The sequence below is a fragment of the Xenopus tropicalis genome, chromosome 3 (genome assembly GCF_000004195.4).
Source record: "Xenopus tropicalis strain Nigerian chromosome 3, UCB_Xtro_10.0, whole genome shotgun sequence".
Lineage (NCBI taxonomy): Eukaryota > Metazoa > Chordata > Amphibia > Anura > Pipidae > Xenopus > Xenopus tropicalis.
This window is the reverse complement of record NC_030679.2, coordinates 125,260,382-125,286,188: the sequence shown is the minus strand read 5'-3', so window position 1 is coordinate 125,286,188 and position 25,807 is coordinate 125,260,382. Positions and strand designations below refer to the sequence as shown.

General features: G+C 43.5%; 2 protein-coding genes across 5 annotated transcripts; one reads left to right on the top strand and one right to left on the bottom strand.

The window, feature by feature from the left end:
- Nucleotides 1-447: 447 nt before the first annotated feature.
- ankrd39 (ankyrin repeat domain 39) lies at nucleotides 448-14,087 on the top strand. Its single transcript, XM_004912578.4, has 5 exons — nucleotides 448-655; nucleotides 2,285-2,388; nucleotides 2,552-2,755; nucleotides 12,205-12,349; nucleotides 13,621-14,087. The coding sequence occupies exons 1-4, from the start codon at nucleotides 547-549 to the stop codon at nucleotides 12,340-12,342; spliced, it is 555 nt and encodes a 184-aa protein (XP_004912635.1). The 5' UTR covers nucleotides 448-546; the 3' UTR covers nucleotides 12,343-12,349; nucleotides 13,621-14,087.
- Nucleotides 12,922-25,045, bottom strand: cnnm3 (cyclin and CBS domain divalent metal cation transport mediator 3). 4 transcript variants are annotated; one of them, XM_004912577.3, is made up of 9 exons: nucleotides 22,944-25,045; nucleotides 22,430-22,573; nucleotides 22,070-22,222; nucleotides 21,506-21,675; nucleotides 21,327-21,423; nucleotides 21,095-21,192; nucleotides 19,647-19,782; nucleotides 15,879-15,953; nucleotides 13,925-14,012 (listed from the first exon to the last, which is right to left on the bottom strand). In XM_004912577.3, exons 1-8 carry the CDS (start codon nucleotides 24,448-24,450, stop codon nucleotides 15,904-15,906), a joined length of 2,355 nt encoding a protein of 784 aa, XP_004912634.1. In that variant the 5' UTR covers nucleotides 24,451-25,045; the 3' UTR covers nucleotides 13,925-14,012; nucleotides 15,879-15,903. The 4 variants fall into 4 exon arrangements, with proteins under 4 accessions (XP_002932583.2, XP_004912634.1, XP_012814898.1 ...); XM_002932537.5 differs by lacking the exon at nucleotides 15,879-15,953 and having other exon boundaries at nucleotides 12,922-14,012; XM_012959443.3 differs by lacking the exons at nucleotides 13,925-14,012; nucleotides 15,879-15,953 and adding an exon at nucleotides 20,167-20,212 and having other exon boundaries at nucleotides 19,688-19,782.
- Between the last annotated feature and the right edge of the window lie 762 nt (nucleotides 25,046-25,807).

Sequence of the window (25,807 nt, the reverse complement as noted above, 5' to 3'; positions counted from 1 at the left end):
TTTTTTTATTAATTTATTGTTCCGCTGTGCAGCACTGCGTACATAAGTAGCGCTATATAAATATATACACATACATTTTTACCACAAGGGAGATTCTGACCTGAACCTCAAAACACCAGCTATTGACTGACAACTGCTTCCAAAAAATGATATCAGTAACCCTTTTCCCCACACTTCCCCAGAAATGTAAGTGTTTAACTCATGACAGTTTTTTTCCTAAAGCAAGAATTGTGATGACAAGAAATGGTGCCAGATCTTGCAATGCTGCAATAATACAAGAAATACTCCTCCTCCATCTTTTCACCTCACAAACTAGAACCCCGCACAATGTTGCATTTGGTCTATTCCACGTTGTTATAGCGCCACCTGGTGCTCCAGATTGCCTTGGTCAAGCAAGGAGTCTGTGCTCTTACCTGATTGGCTAATGCTGTCAGGCTGTTCCTTTCTGATTGGCGGTGCGAGTCATGCTGGGAATAGTGATGTGCGTGTCATGGAGGCTCGGTGGGTAACCGGGAGCTGACGTTCGCTCTGTGGTCTCCGCTTAGAATGATCCACATGGAGCGGAAGGTGCACACGGCTGGGGGCTCATGCTCCTGCTGTACGGGGGCAGCTGCTGGTGTGCGAGAGACAGTGGAGGAGATGGACTTTCAGAGAGGTAGTGTGTTACACGCTGTGCAAGTGAGTTAGAGGGACATTCACTAGCAGATTGGCAGCTCTTACGGAAAGTGTCCTCAATAAGGCTAAGTCACTTTAAAAAAAACCCTCATTCAGTTTCTGCACTGTCCTGGAAATCTGTCCCTGCAAGCTCCTTTTCTGCTGTAATCAGCTGTGCTCTGATCTTTCTTTTTGTGGATTCTCCAATCAGAGCACAGCTTTCTTGACAGACCGTAAAATTGACCAATCAAAGCACAGATGCAGACAGGGCTTGGGGAGATATTACAAACTGAAGGCAGTGCAGAAATGAAGACTGTAAAGAAGAATCTGCAGCTGTAACTTTACCTAAGAACCAACTCTCAACTTTGGCTGCAGATTTCATCCCACTCCCACAGCTATACCCAGGCGCTATACCCAGGAACTATACACAGGGGCTATACACAGGGGCTATACACAGGGGCTATACACAGGGGCTATACCCAGATGCTATACCCAGGCACTATACACAGGGGCTATACACAGGCGCTATACCCAGGAACTATACCCAGGAACTATACCCAGGCACTATACACAGGGGCTATACCCAGATGCTATACCCGGGCGCTATACACAGGTACTATACATTGGCGCTGTACAGTTCTAAATGCTGACCCACTAGCTGAAATTAAATTGTTTTTTGTCACCTGACATCTATAATATCCCTATTCCCTACTCTAACAGATGGAGGGTAAGTTAACTCTTTCCCCCTGAAAAGCTCATTGTGCTTTTATATATTTGTTGTTGTTTTTTTTTACTATTTTGTCATTGTTTTGTTCATTTCTAGTTAGTTACAGTGGAGCCAATGCTGTGTATCAGTGCCAGTGTTATAGTGCCAGGGCCTGAATATCTGCCATCTGTACCCACTGCTTCTCACTGCATATAATGTGCTGGTTTTGTAAATACAGACTGCGTCTCACTGTATATAATGTGCCTGGGGTGTCAGTGCCCACTGCCTCTCTCTCTATAAAACTAACTGAAACACATCTAAAGGGGTGGTTCACTTTCAAGTAAATCTTTATAATGATATGATGCAAAATTGATGAGAGTGCTATTCTAAGCACTTTTGCAATTTGCATTCATTATTTGTTTTTAATTCCAATATATTAAGGGTTAAAAGTACTGTTAATATGAATGTATTTTGTTACAGCAGCGCCACCTGCTGGTCACTTTCTGAACATGAAGTAGTATAGGAAGTTATCAGGAGAAAGAGGGCTGATCTGATGTTCTTCTGTTTGGGAAAAACATTAGAAACCTCAGATAACCTTTCTCACACCTTTCCTAACCAGAAGAACATCAGATCAGCCCTCTTTCTTTCTCCTGACAACTTCTTATACTACTTCATATTTGGAAAGTGACCAGCAGGTGGCGCTGCTGTAACAAAATGCATTCATGGTAACAGTACTTTTAAACCTCAATATCTTAGAATAAAAAAAAAAAATCATGAATGTAAATCGCAAGTGCTTAGAATAGCACTCTTATCAATTTTACATCAACTCATGTTAATGACTTATCCTTTAACCATCTTAGAATGGGAGGAGCCATGCTGATTCTTTGTTGTCGTATGAAGAAAACTGACGCCAGTTTTCCACAGGTATCTGGTCGGCAGCTCTTGATGGAGATCTCAAAAGAGTTCGACATTTCATTCAGAAGGGGACAAATCCTAGCCTGCCTGATAATTTTGGGTACACAGCACTGGTAAGAGCTCATATGTGCCATTATATCACTAATAAGGCCTGTGTTGGGTGCACACTTCTAACACTGTACAGTCATTTACGGAGGTTTAGTTTACAACACACAATTCTGATATACAAAGTACTGCTGTGTGTAACTGACCCCTCTCTCTTTGCTTCTTTCTAAGCATTACAGCAGCAGACAAGGATGTGTGCCAGTGTGCCGCTTTCTTTTGGACAACGGCGCTGACTGCAATGCACAGACACATGGGGGTTGCACAGCTCTTCACAGAGCAGCTTACTGTGGCCACTTAGAGGTGGTGCAGCTGCTCCTGGAGCGTGGAGCTGACCCAGCAAAGACTGACTCAGATGGGAGAACAGCACTTCACAAGGTAAGAGTAACCGTATAGTAATATAACTGTAAGTTATACACTAAATGGTAGTGTGTTAGGGGTATCCTTAATTGCAAAGGATCTGGGGGTTTTTGTAGATAACAAGTTGTCTAATTCCAGGCAGTGGTATTCTGTGGCTACTAAAGCAAAAAAAATGCTGTCTTGTATAAAAAATGGCATTGACTCAAGGGATGAAAACATAATTGTGCCTCTTTATAGGTCCCTGGTAAGGCCTCACCTTAAGTATGCAGTGCAGTTTTGGGCTCCAGTCCTTAAGAAGGATATTAATGAGCTGGAGAGAGTGCAGAGACTGCAGCTAAACTGGTAAAGGGGATGGAAGGGTTAAACTATGAGGTTAGACTGTCAGGGTTGGGGTTGTTTTCTCTGGCAAAAAAAAGGCGCTTGCGAGGGGACATGATTACTCTGTACAAGTACATTAGAGGGGATTATAGGCAGATAGGGGGTATTCTTTTTTTCCCATAAAACAATCAGTGCACCAGAGCCCCCCCTTCCTTTAGATTACAGCAGTGATCCCCAACCAATGGCTCAGGGGCAACATGTTGCTCCCCGCTCCCTTTGATGTTGCTCCCAGTTGCCTCAAAGTAGGTGCCCATTTTTAAATTTCTGGCTTGGGGGAAAGTTTTGGAAGCACAGAGACAGTTGTACCCCAAGCAGAACCTCCTGCAGGCCAGCAGTCCACACAGGGCTACCAAATAGCCAATCACAGTCCTTATTTGGCACCCCCAAAGAACTTTTTTCATGCTTGTGTGGTTCACCAACATTTTTTTCATCTGAGTGTGGCTCACGAGATATAAAGGTTGGGGGTGTCTGGATTAGAGGAACAGAACTTTCATTTGAAGCAGCATAAGGGGGTTTTTCACGGTGAGGGCAGTGAGGTTGAGGAATGCTTTCCTAGCGATGTTGTGATGGCAGATTTTGTTAATGCCTATAGGAGGGGTTTGGATAAGTTCTCGAACAAGCATAGTATCCAAGGCTATTGTGATACTAATATCTATAGTTAGTACTGATGTTGGTATATGGTTTATGTATGTGAGTGTATAGATAGATAGGTCAGTATGGGTCTGTATGTGAATAGATAGGTCAGTGTGGGTCCGTATGTGAGCGGATAGATAGGTCAGTGTGGGTCCGTATGTGAGTGGATAGATAGGTCAGTGTGGGTCCGTATGTGAGTGGATAGATAGGTCAGTGTGGGTCCGTATGTGAGTGGATAGATAGGTCAGTGTGGGTCCGTATGTGAGCGGATAGATAGGTCAGTGTGGGTCCGTATGTGAGCGGATAGATAGGTCAGTGTGGGTCCGTATGTGAGCGGATAGATAGGTCAGTGTGGGTCCGTATGTGAGCGGATAGATAGGTCAGTGTGGGTCTGTATGTGAGCGGATAGATAGGTCAGTATGGGTCTGTATGTGAGCGGATAGATAGGTCAGTGTGGGTCTGAATGTGAGTGGATAGATAGGTCAGTATGGGTCTGTATGTGAGTGGATAGATAGGTCAGTATGGGTCTGTATGTGAGTGGATAGATAGGTCAGTATAGGTTTGTGTGGGTGCTGCGTTCACTTGGAAGGGTTGAACTTGATGGACTTTGGTCTTTTTTTCAACCCTATGTAACCAAAGCTACAAATTATATTTGGGATCCGCACCTCTGATGTAGCAAAGACCATTATCCCCCTTCCATTTTAACAGTGCACAGTTGGAAGGAGACAATTTGCAACATTATACAAAAAACAAGCAAGGCCAACACAGCACTTCAATTTGCATTAAACCACAAGGCTAAAAATATCTATGTCGTTTCAAGTGTGTGTTTGTTCTCACAGATACCCAAATACAAGTAACATAAATAAAATACTTATTTTATTAAGCAACCCTAAAAACATATATCCCCAAAATAATTTGCAACCTGCATAGAAAGACAATGGGTGTATTAAAATGGTGGCCAACAGTGTCCCTGGGCCAGATCAGTATATAGAAGTGATCCTATATGTCCGACTCTACATTCTATAACAGTCCACCTTATAGTTCCTATATTAAACACTTTAATTTGGCAAAAGCTGGCAGGGCTCACATCCCCTTAATATAAAGCAATGTAGCTATATCGCAGCATCCAGTGTGTAATAGAGCTCACCTCTCCTGCAGCTTAGCAGTCACTATTGAGGTAAAGGGAAAAGAGCCACACCTCTCTGTGCCACTGCCACTATATCCGGATCCTGTGTGCATGATCACTGCGCTCCCAGTGACATCCATATACTTGCAGCATTCGACATACACTGACTGCAATTCCATGTCCACCATATTTACCCATTCACACTGGGCATTCACACTGGGCCAGAGCACGTTCCACTCCGTACTTGGAACTTGGACCACCGTCAGTAGGATAAGCAATCGCATGACGCAACCACTGCACCAAAGTTTTAAGGCACCCCACAGCATCACATGTCCTAATTTATATACATAGGTCCATCCCAAACAGATGCTCAGACATGCACACTTGTAGCACCCATCGATGTACCAGAGCCAGAGCATAGCACGTCCGCCTATATAATATTGCAAGAGGAACCAAAGCCCCAAGCATTATAAAAGTTCATGGAGGTGCCAAATAAGTGCTAAGATTGTCTATTAGGCACCTCTATGCACACTATCAGCTTACAGGAGGCTTTAAATCTTGTTTTTATTCAACCAAAACTTGCCACCAAGCCAGGAATTCAAAAATAACTACCTGGTTTGGGGGCACTGAGAGCAACATCCAAGGGGTTGGGGAGCAACATGTTGCCCTGAGCCACTGGTTGGGGATCACTGGCTAAGAACCTTTAGAGGTGGTTACACATAGGGCCTCCCTACACAAGCTATTCAGTGGGTGCCACATTATGCCATGGCCATAAAATGATCAAGGTTCAGGGCAGAGCTGTAGCGACTTGGATTGATTTTTTTTTTTTAATCCAAAATGCAATGTTGATCTTTGATACTGTTGTACTTATCTGTGTCCCTGATGCCATCCCTAAGAATGAGTTGTCTTGTGGAGTGGGGGGCTGTAAGTACTGGTAGGCCTGTGAGGTACAGTACAGAAAACATAACTTACTTGCCTCCTCCCTAAGCTTGATTTTACTTCTAGGAAAACCACTTGCTGTACATGAGCCTATAAAAATCAAACATACAGAACATCAGTTGTATGAGGAGGCCATGTCTCCTGGCAGTGTAGCATTCTTTCCACAGTGAGTTTTGAGGTGTTATCTGAGAGTACCATGATGTAGCTCTAAGTCTCGCTGCCCACAAGTTGCCTAGGTTCTGCCTTGCTGGGCAAAACTGTTTCTGCCAGTGTTGCCATATAGGTATACTCTAAAGCATGGATTCCCAACCTTTTTTACTCATGAGCCACACTCAAATGAAAAAAATGTCGGTGAACCACACAAGGAAGGTGATTGGCTATTTGGTAGTCCTGTGGGGCCTGCTGGCTTGCAGGAGGCTCTGCTTGGAGTAATTCTGTTTCTCTGTGCTTCCAAAACTTGTCTTTAAACCAGAAATGTAAAAATAGGCACCTACATTGAAGCCACTGGGAGCAACATGTTGGGGATCACTGCCCTATAGCTTGTTCAAAGACTGAGACAGCCTTTCTACCTCTTGCATGAAAGCCATATCCACTCTGCTTTAAAGCAGCTTCTACAAAAGATTCCTTTACAGTAGTGCTGTCCAACTTCTGTGAACAAAACCCAGAACAAACCCCTGCCAGGTTCACCTCCCACAGGCAGCATAGGGCAAGCAGAGTACTGCCTGTGTGTGCCTCAATCTGCCTGCCCTACCCTGCCTGTGTGCCATACTCTGCCTGCCCTACCCTGCCTGTGTGTGCCATACTCTGCCTGCCCTACCCTGCCTGTGTATGCCATACACATAGGCAGCATAGGGCAGGCAGTGATACAATGCTGGCACTGCTCCTGCAGTCTGTCTGAGGTATGAACAGGTTAACAATGTGGAGTCTTACAGTCTGAGCCTGAGGTGTGAACAAGGCAGTGTGGGTGAACAATGCAGGGATTAAAAGGTGTGAACAGTACAGGGGATTACATGTTTGAATAATAGAGGGGCTTAAAGCCTGAATCTGAGGTGTAGACAATGCAGCAGGCCAGTTAATCTCAGTACTGATACCATTTAAAGTTTACACAAAGGTAAGCAGTCACAACAGCCAGATAGGTGGGGGGCCACACAGAGGGGGTCCGCGGGCCGCCAGTTAGACAGCACTGTTTTATAGCATGCTCTCTGTCAGTTGTTTTTTTTTTTTATCTGACGAGTTGCCAAAAGATATACATTATGAGAATAAAATAAAATAATCCTGCTGTTCCTTCCTTTAGCTCATAATATATTAGGGGGATTAGGAAGGTAAGGTGGTGGAACAATTCCATAAGTTGTAAAGGGTGTACTGGTGTTGGGGAAGAAGCCAGGTCACTGTGCTACCTCATAGGTGGCAAAAACTGACTATTGCCTTCCACTTGCTGTGCAGAGAGACAGAAGCAGCGAATGATATCTAAGGGTGAAGACACACTGAGCTACTAGTAGCACTTACTTGTCATGGCTACTAAAACAGAGGCAATTCTCAGTATTGTGTATGGCAGGGTATTTTCTGGAGCTTACTAGCTTTGAAAAAGTAGCTGCTACTAGTAGCGTGGTGTGCCTTCACCCTAATGGTGTGTCTCTTGGGGTTGCATGTCAGCCAGCCCAAATACTGGAGCCCCAGGCATCTTGTTCATCTGACTCACAAGTAATGGCTTTGTTAGCCTCAAACCTCTGGCAGATAGGGGCATGATGAGAGGGAGGTGGAGGTAGGGAGGGATATTCACCATTACAAAGGAAGCCACAGGGGGACTTGACTTGTCCCAGATATCATGTCTGTTTTAATCAGTGAACAGCAAAGTCCTTGTGATCAACTTGGATAGAGACTCTATAGGGGGAATTCACAAAAGTGGAGAGAGCCCTTTTTTGAAATAAAAGTGGTGGAAAAACTGGTGGAAAACGCTTTCTCCAGATTCACAAACAGAAATCCTAAATTCCGACTCAACTGCCACTTTTCCGTTTTTGGTGAAAGAAAGACAGTTTACAGACACTTGTGAATTTGTCTTTTAAATGACATTTATACGACATTTTTTTAGCGACGTTTTTAAAATGGAGTAAAGCTCAGTGTAATTCTCTGTCCAATAATCGTGAGCTGACCAATTCTAAGCTCTTCTGTTTTGTTGTGTTTCACCCAATCTCCTATTCACACCTCTGGTAGGGGCCCCATTGGGAGATCAGTAACATATTAATGGGGATTAGCAGACTATTGTTAGGGGACAAGTTCCTGTCTAACCCGAGAACAATAGGTGCAAAAACCCTCATTAACACTTTATAAACAAGTAAAAAACTGATTTAAAAAAAGTTTAATCTATATCCTATATGTTAAACATTTTTACCTCACATTTGCATGATTATGCTAGTTTTAGTTTAATGAATGAGGCAATAACATTTTGAGCGAATATATTGTATACATTTTATTTCAAGGAAAAGTAAAGCCTCCCTGGCAAATTCTTAGTTTTAGCAGCAGTGCCCCCTTTTTAATCACTACACTGACATTTGCCCCAACTTATCTGTGCCCCCATAGCATGTCCAGAACTACAGAGCTGCTTGACAGCATTGCCCCCCACCTTTAACTGTGCCCCTTCTGTTTCCAGTAGCCATATTGGTGATCAGCAAACAGCACATACACACTGGTACCCAAACTGGGATACTGGGGTTCAAGGTTGAACTGGCCCAACAGGGCATTGGATAAAGACCTGCTGGACCCCTTTTCACCGGGCATGTAGGCCGCATTGCTGTTGACCAGTAATCAGTAGGGGCTAGAGAAGTAGTGCGGGGGCAGAGTACTGCAGGGGGTGGGCCCTTGATTCACTTTTCCCCACGAAGAAGGTATTTAGACCCTTACATCTCGTTGCAGAAATTTAGAAAACATTAGAAAGCCCGGCTTGTCCTAAAAAAAAGTGATGTATAGTTTCCCTGGGCAAACTAAAATGACCCTTCAGGAAATGCCCCTAATGTGAAATAACAAAATGAAATGCAAAATCCTGCTGGCAAAATCCTTATTTGGCTGGAACTTTTGGCAAATGGAACTTGACCACTTTATTATTCCTTTTGAATAAAGACGCAAAGGCAATTCGCAGAAGTAGGCTGAATCTCCTGTACCATATACCAAGAAACGTATTTTTTTCCCAAGACAGTTGCTTTCAGCTGCCATAGACAGCATGATTCCACTCACCGTGACAGGGGCAAGCAGGGCAATTTAATAGCTGGTACAGGTATGGGATCCATTATCCGGAAACCCATTATCCAGAAAGTTCCAAATTACGGGAACATTATGTCCCATAGACTCCATTATAAGCAAATAATTCTAATTTTTAAAATTAATTTCCTTTTTCTCTGTATCAATAAAACAGTGAGTTTGTACTTGATCCCAACTAATTACCCCTTATTGGGGGCAAAACAATCCTATTGGGTTTATTTAATGGTTAAATGATTCCCTTTTCTCTGTAATAATAAAACAGTACCTGTACTTGATCCCAACTAAGATATAATTACCCCTTATTGGGGGCAGAACAGCCCTATTGGGTTTATTTAATGGTTAAATGATTCCCTTTTCTCTGTAATAATAAAACAGTACCTGTACTTGATCCAACTAAGATATAATTACCCCTTATTGGGGCAGAACAGCCCTAGTGGGTTTATTTAATGGTTAAATGATTCCCTTTTCTCTGTAATAATAAAACAGTACCTGTACTTTATCCCAACTAAGAAATAATTACCCCTTATTGGAGGCAAAATAATCCTGTTGGGTTTCTTTAATGTTTCAATTATTTTTAGTTGACTTAAGGTATGGCGATCCAAATTACAGAAAGACCCCTTATCTTGAAAACTCCAGGTCCCAAGCATTCTGGATAACATTCAGGATACCTGTATCATAAATTGTGAGCTTGAAAGTGCAAAAAAGTGGATTTGTGGGGAAATGGAAATGTAGCCATTGAAAAGGTCATAACGACAACCGCAGCAGCCCATTTCTGGGCCAAGCGGTCACCGGGACATAGGGAGGTTAAGTGACTTCTGTCCAGGGGTCACAAGGGCGTAACCTGTGGTGAGACATATTTCTAGCTATGGGGGGATTAGAACTACTGGCTGGCTGGCTTAAGGCGGGTGTCTTGACCACTCAGCCACGCTTGCTCCTCCCGCTTGTAGGATGTTTCTTTCGTCCTCTTGTCAGCGTCATATTGGCGGTTGGCCTATCCTAACCGACTGAATGAAACATTCAGGGTTAAAGCCTGTCCCTTGCACCAACACCTATATAACTAGGGGGATGGATCCTCCATTTATCAACATTCCCTGAGAAAGCTGATAAGTGAGCCTCAATGTCTTTAACCTTAAGGTTACAAAAGATGCTGAATAATGCAGTTAGCTTAAGGGTCATATTGAGATCTCTGGGTGAAAATGCTGCTCAGTTTCCCACGTGCCATCATGCAAAAAGAATAAAGCATTATGTTTATTTAGCACAGTATGAGCTAGTGTAGTATAGTATAACTGGGGGAGGGAAGATATGGCCATGCTAAGTAACCCAAGGCGGCACTCTGCAAATATATTAGAAGACTTCCTTTTTAAAGGACGCGTCAACCCCGAAATAAAGTTTTTGCCTTAAAAAAAAAGTTTTTGCCTAATTCCAAGCAACTTTCCAATGTGAATTTATTAAAAATTATTAGTGCTTTAAAAGTTATTTGGAAATGTAATTGCTATAGTAAGTAGCATTGGGAATCAGTGTAGTCTGCAACATACTGAATACTGGGGGCCGTTGTCTAGACAAAACAGCTATATGGCTAGCGTACCCCCTGCTGAACTATATACTGGCTGAAGAGTTACTGATAATGCACAGAAGTAGGGTGAATCTCCTGTACCGTATGTACAACAGAGGCTTATTCCGCACACCCTAGCTCTCCAAACCAGAACGCCCGGTGCACACTGTCAGAGGGATCGGCACCCTCCCAAATCCAGTAGAACAGCAAAAAGCAAATAGCACTCAGGGCTAGAGGAAAAAATTCCTTTTAAAAAAAGATTTTATTTGCGGAACAATGCAATCCTGTACCATATACCAGCAGGGGATAACAGAGAGCGCTCACAGGATATCTCCTGTATTACATACCAGCTGGGCACTATTATATGGCTCACTGGGATATTGGGGTACAGGGTTGGACTGGCCCCAACAGGGCATTGGATAAAAACCCGGTGGGCCCTGTTTGGTTTCCCCCGGTCTCCATTTTACACCTCTGGTAGGGGCCCCATTGGGGGATCAGTAACATATAAATGGGGATTAGCAGACTATTGTTAGGGGACAAGTTCCTGTCTAACCCTAGAACAATATGTGCAAAAAGCCTCATTGACATTTTATAAACAAGTAAAACACTGATTAAAAAAAAGTTTAATTTATATCTTATATAAAAAGTTTTTACCTCACATTTACATGATTATGCTGGTTTTGGCTTAATCATTGAGGCAATAACATTTTGTGTGAATATATTGTATACATTTTATTTAAAGAAAAAGTAAAGTCTCCCAGGCAAATTTTTAGTTTTAGCAGCAGTGCCCCCTCTTTCATAACTTCACTGACATTTGCCCCAACTTATTTGTGCCCCCATAGCATGTCCTGAACTACAGAGCTGCCTGACAGCATTGCCCCCCCCCCCACCTTTAGCTCTGCCCCTTTTGTTCCCAGCAGCCATCTTGGGGATCCGCAAACGCACATACACACTGGTACCCAAACTGGGATATTGGGGTACAGGGTTGGACTGGCCAAACAGGGCACTGGATAAAAACCCAATGGGCCCTAGTCCTATTGGGCCTCTATTCACCGGGCATGTTGGTGTGTGGGCCGGATTGCTGCTGCCCAGTAATGAGTAGGGGCTAGAGAAGACAGTATTTAGACCATTAAATCTTGTTACAGGAGTGGAATTACACAGAAATATAGAAACCATTTGAAAGCCCAGCTTGTCCGAAACAAATTAAAATTACCCCTCAGGAAATGCCCCCAAAGTGAACTGACAAATGGCAAATGAAATGCAAAATCCTGCTGGTAAAATCCTTACCCCAAGGCACATGTAGCTGTAAACTGTCTGTTTAAAAGACAAATTCACAAAAGTGGAGATAAAGATTTGTGAATTAGGTGGAAAATCCGACAAATCTATCTCCACCTTTTATTTTGTTTCAATATCACCACTTCTGTGAATTCCCCCCTATATCTCCTGTTTCTTAATGGAAACAATGCACAGAAGGAAGTTATGCTGAACATCATTTATCATTCATGAAAGGGACAGAGTCCTGTCTGCTCTTGACTGATGACATACTTAGGACATGCATTTTGTAGTGACACAGTTGCTCTTGTCTAGGCAGCGGAGGGTGGCCACCAGAAGATATGTCACCTACTTCTGAATCACAGCAGCAAACTCTTGGAACTGCAGGACTGTAGGGGCCTGACTGCTGCCGACCTGACTGCTACTGGTGTGAATCGGCTCTTATCCTCCTAAATTTCCAGTAAGTTCATCCTAAATTGCTCTGCTCTGAAGTATTGTCTGATGTTTTGAGATGGCTTGGACTTTAATACAAAGATACTAAGAAAGCATGTCATTTTTTTTCCTTTCTACAAGTCATTTGCTCATCCTAAGTATTATATATTACAAGAAGAATTAAACCTTTATTTAAAAATTGCCTAAAAATTCTATAAATCTTCTCAAATAGCCTGTTGTCAGAGTAAGTCTCACTGGGCATTCCCATGAGTTTCTGGCCTTAGGTACTTGTCTGACAGCAGGTATCTCAGGAAACCAGCTATACAGTCGCTGTTTTCGCCACCTGCCCTCTCCAGAACAGTGAAGGGAGAGCAGTTTGTAGAAGGAACCCCTGTATATAAGTGCTTGGAAGCAGCTCTGATATACTTACCTGGAGGAATGGCTCCAGCTAATACTGAGGCTAATGCATAGAGGCCAAGGTTTTATCCCATTATTCCAGATCCGGATAATCATCTCACTAAGGACATGCTGTTAGTTTTAGGTCTGTAACAGTTGCATTTCCCAATGTTAAAATGTGAAGAAAACCAGCAAGGCTGCACGTGTGTGTATATAACATTGTATTTTTCAATAAATCCAAACATAGCTGTTTAGTTGGAGGAGGTGAGCGATTTCCCCTGGTTGATGTAAAATGGATTAGTATTAAAAATGAGGAGCGCTATGTCGTACCCTTGACAAGAATGCTGTGTATCATAAGAACATGCTTAGTCTGCTCCATGGTACTGGAAGGGCTATGGAGACAGCCGGAAAAAGTAGCAGTGCTATCCTTTGTATAAAAAGACATGGACCAGCTTCGGTGTATTCACAGTAGAAGAGAGGACAGACTGCCTGCATTGAGCCCTGGAAGTATGGCACCAAATACGATAGTCTGTGTACCCAGCAGTGCAGCCATTTACAAGCTTGGCATAGAACAAACATCCAAAATGAAGTGATCATGCTCAGTGTAGGTTAAGGAATGCTTACGCTGACTATGCTTGCTACATTCTTATAAATGCTGTAATAAACGGAGGTTTTATACAGGTCAGTCACTTCAGCAACTGGCCTGACTAGAAATCATGGCACAGTCGGTGCACACAGACTACAAAGATTAGTGCAATGACTGGGATAATGTGTATATACTTACAATTACCTCAATCCCAAGTCCTTGATTTGCTTAATACAAAATAAACATAGAACAATTGTCTATAACTTCTATAAAATATTAACCCTACACCTTCACACCTTGCGGTTTCTTCTTTACAGCTCAGTGGCACGTCTTCTTAGCCCCTTGTGTGCCTGCAAGGCTGCTTCCTGGGAGAGAAATAATTGGTCACTGTTCTTCCTGCTTGAACTTGTTGGCAGCTCGGCAAAGTGAGGAGCCCTCTGGCCAGCAAGCGAGGACCAGAAAATGCTTGGGCACTTTATCTTTAAAAAAAAAAATAATAATAATGGCACGGAGGTATGGCATTGGGCGGAAATCTGCTGTTATTAGGACATAACAATGCTCTCCATTATAGTAACAGGTCCCTGTTGGGGGAGAGACTGGGCACCAGGTTTGCTTTCAAGGTATGGGGGATTAGAGATGATTTCCTCCTTCATCACTTTCTCTCCAGCATTCTGTGGCCAAGTATCTGTTGTTATTTCTTTTCTGCTTTCTGCAAACAAGATAGAATAAGTTACTATTTGTATAATAAGGTCATTAAAGTTATTACTAAATCGTGTTCAACTAATGAATGTGTCCAAGGTTACTGATCCAGGTAGAAATATGCTTGCCCTGTAAGGGCTCCGGCACACGGGGAGATTAGTCGCCCGTGACAAATCTCTCTGTTCATGGGTGACTTATCTCCCCGAAATGCCATCTCACCGGCGAAAATGTAAATCGCTGGTGGGATGGCAAACGCGGTGCCGCGATTTCAGGGAAATTGCGGAAGTTTCCTCTCAAGGTGGGATGGCATTTCGGGGAGATTAGTCGCCTGCGAACAGGGAGATTTGTCGCGGGCGACTAATCTCCCCGTGTGCCAGAGCCCTAAAGGTGGCCATACATAGGCTGATCTATACAGTATAGTGATACAAGGGCATATCTAATACCTGCTGGTTAGTGTTTAAACATTGATGCAGGCTCAGCTGCTGGTTTTGCTAGACCTACAACTTTAGCCATTGCATGTTTCAATGTACCCCTTTCTTGTTCTGGCAAGCACTCCCTCCTGAACAGATGTATACTGTAAAAGTGGCTAGATATGTGTATGGCCACTTTTCCATTCCATTTGGGCTCATTGCCCAAACCGTCAGAAGAAAAGGTAGTGAAAAGAAACTTTAGCCCCACATCCTACCTGACCAATGGAAATTTCCTGGCAGGCCAGATAATCCTCTATCCATCAGGATTGCAGAATTAACTGTTGAAATTACCCCAATGGTTGGGCAGTGTGATATAAATTGGACAAAACTACCAGACAAAATCTGAGCATGTTATCTTCAGACAGGAAGACATTTTTCTTCTCTGTGGCTAAATATTTTACTTTACTGGGGGTAGAAATTGCTTGGCACTGTGCCTTTTTAATCTTGGCTTCACTGTAAACTAGAACAATGAGTCTACCATCTAAACTATCTGCTTAATGATTAATCTTCCTAATGTACTTGAACCCGAATAGGGGGTAGCGGACTAATGAGAACTTATATACACATGCAGGGAGCTTGCTTACCACATCAAACATCAATAAAATATAAAGCCTTACATATGCCAGGATACTCAGCATTGCACTAATAAACTAGAGTTAGTTGGCGTCTCTATATCAATGAAGCGTGACAAGTGCAGGAAAGGAAATGGGTGCCAGCTGGTGCTGAAGCTTTGATGATCCAACATATCAGTACTGAGAAGCGCTGCTGAAATTAAAGCTTTACTTTTGATTTATTCAGATTTGAATCAAATTAATAACTTTGGCCCAAATGTAATAAAATCCAATCTGCTCTGAGCTTTGTCCCTTTTTTTAAGAAGAATACTGCACTAGGGAACCGTACTTATCCCGTGCTTCAGAACTGCACCCTGGTATCATTTTAACTGATAAGAATCTATTCCCCTTGTCATCCAGTTAGACCACTGCTTGAGTGTCTGTATCTGAACAAGAATGTTTCATAGTCCAATGTTATTGGGCACTGCACTCAAAGGGTGGGCTGTGCTTAACTGGAGTACAAGCCTGAACTAGGAAGGGCCATATGTATTTAAAAGAGAAACCCAGGCCAGTTTTAGATGTCCTTATCTAAGTGTTTTTAGGTCTCTCATATGCCCAGCCTCCATCTAAACCTCAGGGTACCAAAGCAGAAGGTTTTTCAGAAAGGACTTTAGTAAATCTGGGCTTTTGTGATGAATGAGGAGAGAAGCAGTAGAGGGAAGGATGAAAGCATAGGCTAGGGACTCAGGTTTGGGATCTGGATCTTGCTGTGAGCAGAGGGGGAGGCAGTGTTGCTCGCCGATTTGCACTGATTGATTGCTAAGCAGCAACAGCAATGTGCCGTATTATATTTACCTCTGTACAATGGTATGAGCCGCTATTAGCTGAAACTCTCAATTGTGCCAGTAACTGAAGTGTTGATTAGAAGTGCTGGAAGTACAGGTAATATAAAGAGGTAGAGATAGTGAAAACTGAGAGAAAAGTTAGGAGGAAACAAAAGGCATTGTTCCAGATAAATGATCAGTGGGGATTATAATTCAGCCAATTACACATTAGCTCAGGTTTGGGCAAACTCAGGCCTTCTGTTTGTGGCAGCCGCCAGTGTGTAGGTCTCCCACAGTCAGAGTGCCAGCAGTCCCCTCACCTAAGCGCATATTGTAACATGCATGTCTTGCCAGGGCACAATTATATGATTCCCAGGAATGCACCAAATCCAGCTTTCAGGTTGAGTTCCTGGCAAATTCAAATTCAGCCAAATCCCAGCCCTTACCTTAAAGTCATGTGACTTCAGAGCTCTGGGCAACTGAACATGACAATTTTTTGTTCAAAATAATTGCAGTATATTCTATTCTCCTCAAATGTGAATCCATACAAATCAGGGTTTGGATTTAGTCTGGTATTTGCCCAAATGTTTTTGAGCAGAATTTGGTATTTGGAGGAATCCAAAAATTATAGATTCAGTGCATCCCTATTTTTACAACTTGAAGGGAACAGCTTTCACTCGCATTTCTAATGACACAAGAGGGCACTTACCAAACTGCACCTTTATCTTTCTCCAGCCAATGGGCTCAACAGATAGTAACATAGTAAGTTAGGTTGAAAAAAACACATACACCCATCAAGTTCAACCTTAATGCCTATATATAACCTACCTAACTGCTAGTTGAACCAGAGGAAGGCGAAAAACCTATCTGAAACCTAATTTGCCACAGAGGAGGAAAAAATTCCTTACTGACTCCAAGATGGCAATCGGACCAGTCCCTGCATGAATTTATACTAAGAGCTATCGCCTTTTAACACTGTATTCCCTCACTTGCTAAAAAGCCAACCCCTTCTTGAAGCTATCTAATGTATCTGCCAGTACGACTGACTCAGGGAGAGAATTCCACAACTTCACAGCTCTCACTGTAAAAAATCCTTTCTGAATATTTAAACGGAATCTCCCTTCTTCTAAACGGAGTGGGTGCCCTCATGGCTGCTGGAGGGACCTACTGGTAAATAAAGCATTAGAGAGATTATTATATGATCCCCTTAACTATACATAGTTAACATATCACCCCTTAAGTGCCTCTACTTCAGTGTAAAGGGGAAGTATACCCTTTACCAGCTTAGTTGCCCTTCTCTGGACCCTCTCTAACTCAATGTCCCGTTTGAGCACTGGAGACCAAAACCGCATTGCATATTCTAGATGGAGCCTTACCAGCGCTCTGTAAAGGGGAAGTATAACCTCCTTTTCCCGCGAATCTATGGAGCTGTAATAAGGCAGGTACAGCCGGGATTGGCAGTGTCTCCCACAATCCCCACTGGGAGGTATAAGTTATTACTGTCCCCAAGGGGGGGCACTGAGTGCAGTAGTTCTAGCAGTTAGACCAAAAGAGCCCAGAATGATAAATTTGAATATTTGCAGAGTAATGTGCAGAGAGTTGCTCCACAAAAAAAAAAAAATCCAGCTTGACACAGAGGGGCTCATTTATCAGCACTGGGCAACCTGGGCACAACCCCATAGCAACTAATCACATTTTTGCTTTTATTCTTCTATATGCAGTTGGTTAAAAAAAACAAACCACTGATTGGTTGCTATGGGTTTCTGCTAAGTTGTGCTCGTTGTTTGCAAATGAGCCTCTTTAATTTTAAAACATCCTAAATATTTACTCTCGCCCCTTACTGCCTCCAAGCCGATACCAATAACAGCTACATGCAGACACCACAGTCACTTTGATGGCGGTCTGCAGATATTGCAGGGGCAGAGCAATGGTTAATCAGGAAACTATAGAAAAGAAATGATAACACTGCTGTAAATGACAATGTAAAACAGCTCTATACCTTAACATTAGTTTTCTTTTTCTAAATGTCTAGATAGCTGCTATATTGTTTTGTTTTTAATGCACAGATATATTGCCATCACTGCTGCACTGGGAATATGTGGGCTGTAGAGAAGCCAGTCCCATTCCTGATGAATCATCAAGATGAAGCAATCGTTGTGTTGCACTGATGCACTGCTTGCCCTCAGTCACATGTTAAGGGAAAAAAATCTCTCTATATTGTAAGAACGCATGGTGAGACTGTAGGTTCATCTTCAGCTCACAGACTGGCACAGTGATGGGAAAGAATGATTTATATGGCACAGCCTGCGTCCTGCTGGGTTTCATGGGGAAAACTATGGATAGTAACCTGCAGATTTCTAAGTCCTTTTCAATTGGTGCAGTAATGTTTGGGGTGACGGCACTATAAATCTGCGGCTCTACAGTGCTGTCGGCACAATTCACTTTAACTTTTCACTTTAATCACCGTTGCCTTTAAAGGGTTTGTTCACCTCTGTGCACCCCCCTGATTGCTTTTTCACTCAGGCTCCTTTAAACTTTCCAAATGTCACTCCAGAAATACTGACAGAACACACGTTTCAGCGAAGCATAACTGCAACCCACTCTAACACCAGGATATTTCGCCTAATTTCCTGATTATTATAGGGCCACATTGGCTTCTGAACTGCACAGATCTCGCAGCATAACTGTTGGCCAAATAACCCCATACCAGTATACTGATTTGTTCGTGACCACGCACTAATGCAATCACTGGCACTCACATTTTCCACCCAAAAGAAGTGTGATCCCCCCCCCAAATGGATTTCAGTCAGGCACACACAAAAGTAACAGACTACATTGATTTCCAAACTTCATAATGCCAAGAAGAGTTATGACAGCAAACAAGTGTAAAGTTAAGATCCAAACCTTCCAGCTATGCTTCTAGTAAGTTAGGTGAGCATATAGGTTTTCTCCCCAAATTTCACTCCTACTGGCCTTCAGCCTACCACCCACCATTGCCACTGCCCCAGGCTCCCCTTAAAGGGGCAGCCCAACAATTTAGTAACCACTGCAAATGGTGGTGAATCAATTGTGGGAAGTGATTTCCTTTTAGAAAGGCCATTCCTGCTTGAGGATCAATGCCAATATACTAAAAAAAGAGATGTCTGCACACTAATTTATACAAATATTATATATAGAAATTATTTTGTGCAAAGAAAGAGAGAACTCTAGTGTGCATGTAGTCAGAGAGCTGCTCTCACGTGGCTGGGAGCTGCTAATGGCACATTGCTGAGGCAGTACTTTATGTTTCAGTCAAAATGTTAATGGCTATACAGATAAGTGCAGCTACTGTACCATTAATGCAGCACGTTTCCTGGGGCCCTGAAAATATTCATGTATGGGATATCTAATAAGATTGCGTTGGGTAACACTATTTGAGTTATAATTTAACAGCCAACAGCAAGGGCTGTTTCAGATAATATTGCAGCTGACAGTGACAGTGTTGGCCTTCTCTGAACTAGTGTCAGGCCGTAGAGTATCTAGTAAGTGCAGACAAACAAAGACTGCTGTAATTTCTGTGGTTATTGTCCATCACTAACCAAAAGCCAATGGGGATTCAGTGTTCCTATGGCACCCAGGTCACTTAGGAAATATATCCTGCAGCGGTTGCCATTGATTGGTTTCAGGCTGCTGAAACACTCTGCATTCTAAACGTTATTAGTAGAGTTAAAAAAAAACACTGTATGTTTAGATATTTTACTCCATAACGATGATGCAAGAGAATATTATGTGTGAGGCTCGGCAATGGGCTGTTCCGTACCTGATTCCATGTTGCGGTTATTCAGCAGCTGTGTTTGGCTGTTGGGCAGGATCTTCAGCTCCATGCTGTCTGGAGACTGGGTACTGGTGTGCGAATGGGAGGTCCGCACTGCATTCAGATACTGCACCCTATTGACCTGCATTTAATCATTATATGAAGCACTTCAGAAAAGGAACTAAGTTAGAAGCTGAGAGAGAAATCAAAGTTGTTGGGTTTTTTTTTTCAGGTGTGTACACTATTTCAGGTGTGTAAAGTGAACCTTCAGAGAAATAGCAAAACATTTGTTAGCCTCTGAATTTCTCCCTCATTACAACACTTTTCATGTGTCTACCCACTGCATATCCCCTGCTACAGACCTGCTGTCCAGTGTGCATGGAGAATATCACTCACCAACCTGCAAAGCCACCCATGGCATTACATATACCACTCTCTGAAAGTATTAAGAGTATTGCTGTACTATGCTACAGCCCTGTACAGAATGAATACAGCATACACAAAAGTAAAACAAAAAGAAACAGACCTGTACTAATGATCCAGATTAGCCGGAACCATGAAGTATAATTCTGCTGAGATAATGCAGATGCAGAGGAGAATAAAATGACTTATATGATTTATATTCAATAGGTTTTAGACAGCTCCTGCATATCAAGGCAAAAGGTAGGTATGGAAACTCGCAGAGAGCGATGGGTACTTTTACACAAGCAAGTCTTCCAGCATGTTGCAAATTCCTGCTTTCCAGCAATCCAGCCAGTACATTCCAGCAGGGCTAATCTTCTCAGCCCCAGGCAAGAAACCCTCCCTCTGAGTGCTACCGGTACAGCTAGCCTGGTCAAAGCAAGCTGGCCTTGGAGCTGCTTTCATAGCAGCTTGCATACACTGTACATAAGCTTATTTCCCAATATTTATCTATATAATGTCCACCTATAAGCACTATGGTTTTACCTAGATTGGATAACCAGGTACATTTAATTCTTGACTATTCCTATATACTATAACTTCAGCATACTCTGTAGTCTCTGTAAGAACCCTAACCCCTAACGCTAACCCCCTTCCAACTATTTGTAATCAAATGGCAGGATGATATTCATCCTAAGCTTCTCCAGTTGTTAACTGTTCCCAGCATTCCCCAAACTAAATTTAAGTCTAACACAAACAGTAATGAAATTGCCAGTTCCTTTGTCTGAAGTCCATTCGCTGAAGATCTGCCATCAAGCACACCTCAACGCTCGGGCCAGGCTATAAAATGAGCACACTGGACTAACCAAGAACAACCAGTATTTTAAATTTACAGGGCGGCGTTAAAGCAACATTTTTACATTTAGAAAGACGATCTGATTTACAAACATAAACTGTGATGCTTTGGCATCCTCCCCCAAGTAGCAACTGGGTCTGTCTCTCTTACAGTTAAACCCCTGAACATTATAACATTATAAGTAGTTGCTATATACCTTGACTATCTGCAAGTCACTGAGGGCTCTCACAGTGTAGTCTGGATAGTAGAAGCTGGAATCTGAAGGACTGTTCTGAATCCCAGGGGAATGATGACCTGAGGAAAGTGGCACATAAGTGACAAAGGGAAAGTGATTCTCAGTATCTGAAATTATACATTTGTTTTATAAACCTCAGTTATTTACAACCAGGTAGCAATACAGTAAAATATAAAACCAATATGGCTTTTACCTAACAGACAAGGGCTCAGTGCAGCTACACCATAGTATGTGAATGCTCCATTCTCAAACTTCAGCCCTTCCTTTCCAATCTCCACTTGCACTTTTCCCTAATACCAAAAGAGAATTTGTAAAAGCCCAAGACCGGATAGGCTGACCAGTATTATTATAAGACCTCCCCCTCTAGCTCACCTGCAGTATGAGAATGAAGTAATCTACAGGCTGGCTGCGTAGGTACAGAAAATGCTCAGGGCACAGGCGATCGCTGTCATCAAACTTCACCTCCTGAGTGACTCCTGGGAGCTTTAGTAGATTCAAGAGGGCCTTCTCTGAAACCCTGGAGGCACCAAAAAGATCCACCTCTTCCAAAGGCAAGTAGAGGTTTAAGTGTCAGAGAGGGCAAGCAGAATTGAGAGGGGAGAGCTATTATTTTTAACAACAACAGGTATTTATAAAGCACCAACATATTTTGCAGCCCCATACTTTATAAGGGAGTACATTTAGAACATATAGATCACAAGATACAAGAGATAAGGAGAGCCATACTCAATAGAGCTAAAAGCCATTAGCTGTTGGCCGAAACAGATGAATGAAACATACACACATAAAAAGTGAGCATGCCCAAATATCTATATAAATGGGAGCACTAGGGGTCAGGGTCAGAGCAATTGCTACTTTAGTCTATATTATGGCATATTCAAGTGATTTTCAGCATTCACTCATCAAATATAAGAGGTGGCCACAGATGAAACTAACCCTGAGTCAGGAAGCGCTGTGTTGCCAGCAGAAGCTGGGGGGAAATCTTAACCTTCTGTTCGGCCTCTGCAGTTCTGAAGAAGGACAGCTCTTCCCCACCACGGGGTATTAGTATTGGCTGCACTGGCTGACGCTTCTTCTTGACTTTGCGCTCTGTGGAAGAATTAAAGGTGCAACAAATATCAGCATAGGTGGGTCATGATGACATCTAATATGATCTACATTATAACAGCATGTCTGACCTACAATCAACTCCCAGTTTAAAAAAGTACCGAGCTCTGTTCTCAAGCGCAGCTATAAACAATTCCTATATTTAATATCGGTATAAATGTCTAATCAGATAAATAGGAATCTCCTTACTGCAGTCTTCAGACTCGTCCAAAATTTCTGATTTTATGATCTCTTCTATGACATCTTCGAGGGTTACCAGCCCCATAACTTCATAGAACGGATCTCCTTCTCCCTCGTTATTCACTTTCTGTACAATGGCCATGTGGGACTTGCCTATGAAACCAAGTCACAGAGGCAGAATTACCAGGTGGCATTTAAAACACAGTGACAAAAAAATACAGACAATATATATATATTTTGCCCAAGCTACATAGGCAAACGTTATACAATTATACTTGCATTAAATTCGCTGAATACAATATATGGGATGCTATTGTCATATTTAAGATGTCCCTCAAAGGAGTGGCCAGTGTAAAGGCCACTCAGGGTGACATTTAGGCTAAACACTTACTTGATATCCTAGCTATCCTAATTTTTACAGTTTATTAATATATCTGTACCCTTGTTATGAGTGAAGAACCTAGAGAGGACACACAGGCTTGCTCACATTCTCATACGACTCTTGCATACCACAACCCCTCACCCTTCTTGAACTCCTCCAGCACAGCGTCCAGTTTGGTGTCGCTAAACACAAAGTGGACAGGGTGGCTGTAAAAGCGAGTGATGTAGTTCAGTGGAGTGCAGTCTTGTGGGTCCACAAAAGCCAGGTCCTTGGCATAGAGGATATCCACGATGTTGGAGCGCTCGTTTTCATATACTGGGATGCGGGTATAGCCACTCTCCATGATGCTGGACATGGTGTTGAAGTCTAACAAGGCATCACTGGGAAGCATAAAGCATTCAACCACAGGGGTCAGTATGTCCTCTACTGTCCGATTCCTCAGGGCCCCCTTGCTGAATTCATCTCTTACTAATTCACTGTAAGGGTCCCCACATCGGGCCATTTCCAATATACGGACTCTTTGTCGGCAGCAGCTAGGATCCTGCCCAAATGCTGCCTCCAGAAGCCATGACAGAGGGAATGAGAGGAGCCCAGCGAGGAACATGAAAAAATGGGTAAGCCACAGGCACTTGGGTGCTAGAATGAGCCCCCAGCGAGAACTTACTGCAGCTGGTAGCGCCTCACCAGCCAATAAAAGCAGTCCAGCTGCTGAGAAAATAGCTGCAGGGATTGAACCTATAGCATGGTAAAGAAGAACAGCCACAGCTGAGTTAGTAAGGCAGCAAAGGGCCAACATGGAGATCAGTGTGTACCCACCCCAGCGCGTCCGCAGGGGGTCCAACCGAGTGGCCCCATGTCTTTCACTGGGGGTTCCCCAATCCCGCAACAGGCCAAGCTCTGAGGGTTCTAGGGCCAGAGTGCTGAGCTGCAGCCCCCTGAGCAAGCCAGAGAAAAGGATACACAGGACAATAAGAAGAGCCAGGAGCCAGGAAGCCAAATACTGCCTTGCATTAGTCTCAGGGGGTGCTACAGAGGGAGTTTCATCCCTAAAACTAAGCAGGCGGGAACTGAGGGAGCCCAAAGTACACTGTTGTTCATCTCCTGGCCAGGGGGGCTTCTCTTCCTCCTCATCGCCCCCCAGCACGGTAATGAGTGTGTCTCCGCCGGGGAATGGAGCCCAGCTGTTTCCTTGGCGGGTACAGAGGGGGTACAGGAGGCCTCTGCCCTTACTCTCATTGAGAGCCCGGACAGTGACCAGGCCAGAGTGCTCGCTGCACACTCGGAACTCTTCCAGCAGTTGGAGGGGCGAGTCTGGCTCTGGAGAACATGTCTTGCTTCCGGGGCTGCCAATGGAGACCCAGGGCCAGGTGTCATTTCGCAGCCCCGATCCATAAAGACGGAGGCGGAAGGACGAACCAGGGCGAGCTCTGATCAGCCCGCCGCTCATTGACACGCCAGCTCCCTCCTCCAGCCGTAGCCCTAACACCTGGGCTTCAACGCTGCCATCTTCAAGCGCAAAAGCCACCCCGGTGTCACCGAACCCGGCCAGAAGCAGCAACCCAACCACGGCTACCGCCATGTTGGAAGAGGCAGAACAGCCTCTTCTGTGCCTTTGACAGCTCAACCAATCAGGTGAACGCCGCCGCATTCGCTCAGCCAGTGAGAAGCTCGGTGAATAAGTCGAGCCTATAAAATGGAGGAGGTGCGGCAGAGGGCGGAGCTACACTGTAAGCAACTGTAAACAAGGACAAAAAGCTGTGGAAGATTTAAATCTTTTGTTAGTTCTGCGGCGTTCAACGGCTCCACTTCTCCTCAGGAACTGGGCCCCTCGGGCACTGTGACCTGTCCCTCTTAGGCACAGTAATACGATAGCTTACAGTGAACGTCAGCCCCTCCCACCGTACTCCTACTAAACCTTTAGCATTATGGGTGTTGTAGTTTCTCATGTCTGCTCACGAATACACCCTAAATCTCAGATTTCACTGCCTCTCTCACCTCCAGAAGCTAATCCTATAAGGAGCATATGAGCCTGCATAAGGTTGAAGTCTATATAAAGATCAATACAAAATCTTAATATAACATACCTTTCACATGCACTGATAAACCATTTCCTACACTGTTCTATATAAAGCAATGGCTGAATCTCATACTTTAACCAGGGGCCCCATTTAGTAGCCTAACAACAAACCCCATAAGCACCATAATTCCCCCAGGACAGCCCTGCTCAGCTGCCATAACTGGGTGCATGGGCATTCCAAGCAAGGAACGTTTTGTTTGTCAGCAATGGGTGACAGAGAGCAGAAGTCGAGCGCCCAATCACACGGCCACAGTGGGGGAGCAGGGCTGCCCCAGGGAGTTTCTTTGCTGTTGTTGGGAAATTAAGGGGGGGGGGGCAATAGAGGGCTTCTCCAATGTAAATGTCAAAAAGCACACAAACCCATTAAATAATAAACTCTTTAATAATTAAACAATTTAGAATATACAGCCATCCAAAAATCGTACCATTCTTTCCATCTGTAAAAGGCAAAAAAAAAAAAGGGAAAAACCAAAAATAAATAAATATTTGCAAACAATTCCCTTATTTGTGCAGAAAGCCCCCCCCCCCCCCCCCCCCAATAGTACAGAGTGTTATTTCCCAATCCCTGATTAGGAGGGCCCAGCCTGCCACCCTACACACAGCAGCTGCTGCTGACCCTAAAGCAAAACACATCTATGGCTTGTGCAGATACTGTATTCAGCACTTATTTAGCAGGCAAAAGGTCTTTTATGGAAACCAAAAAAAAGATAGAGCAGGTAAAAAGGAGGTCAGTTTCATCCAAAAAATGCAAGTTTAACTTGTTGGAACCTGCACGGCAATCAGAGGGGATGTGTGTTTACGACAGGAATTCCCAGGAACCGAGACTGAATACTTGTGCAATACTAGAAGTTCTTTGTTCACTTTTTTCCTTCAAGCAACAGCAGGTCATTAGATAAGGCCAATACGCCTATGGTTGAGAGGATACAAG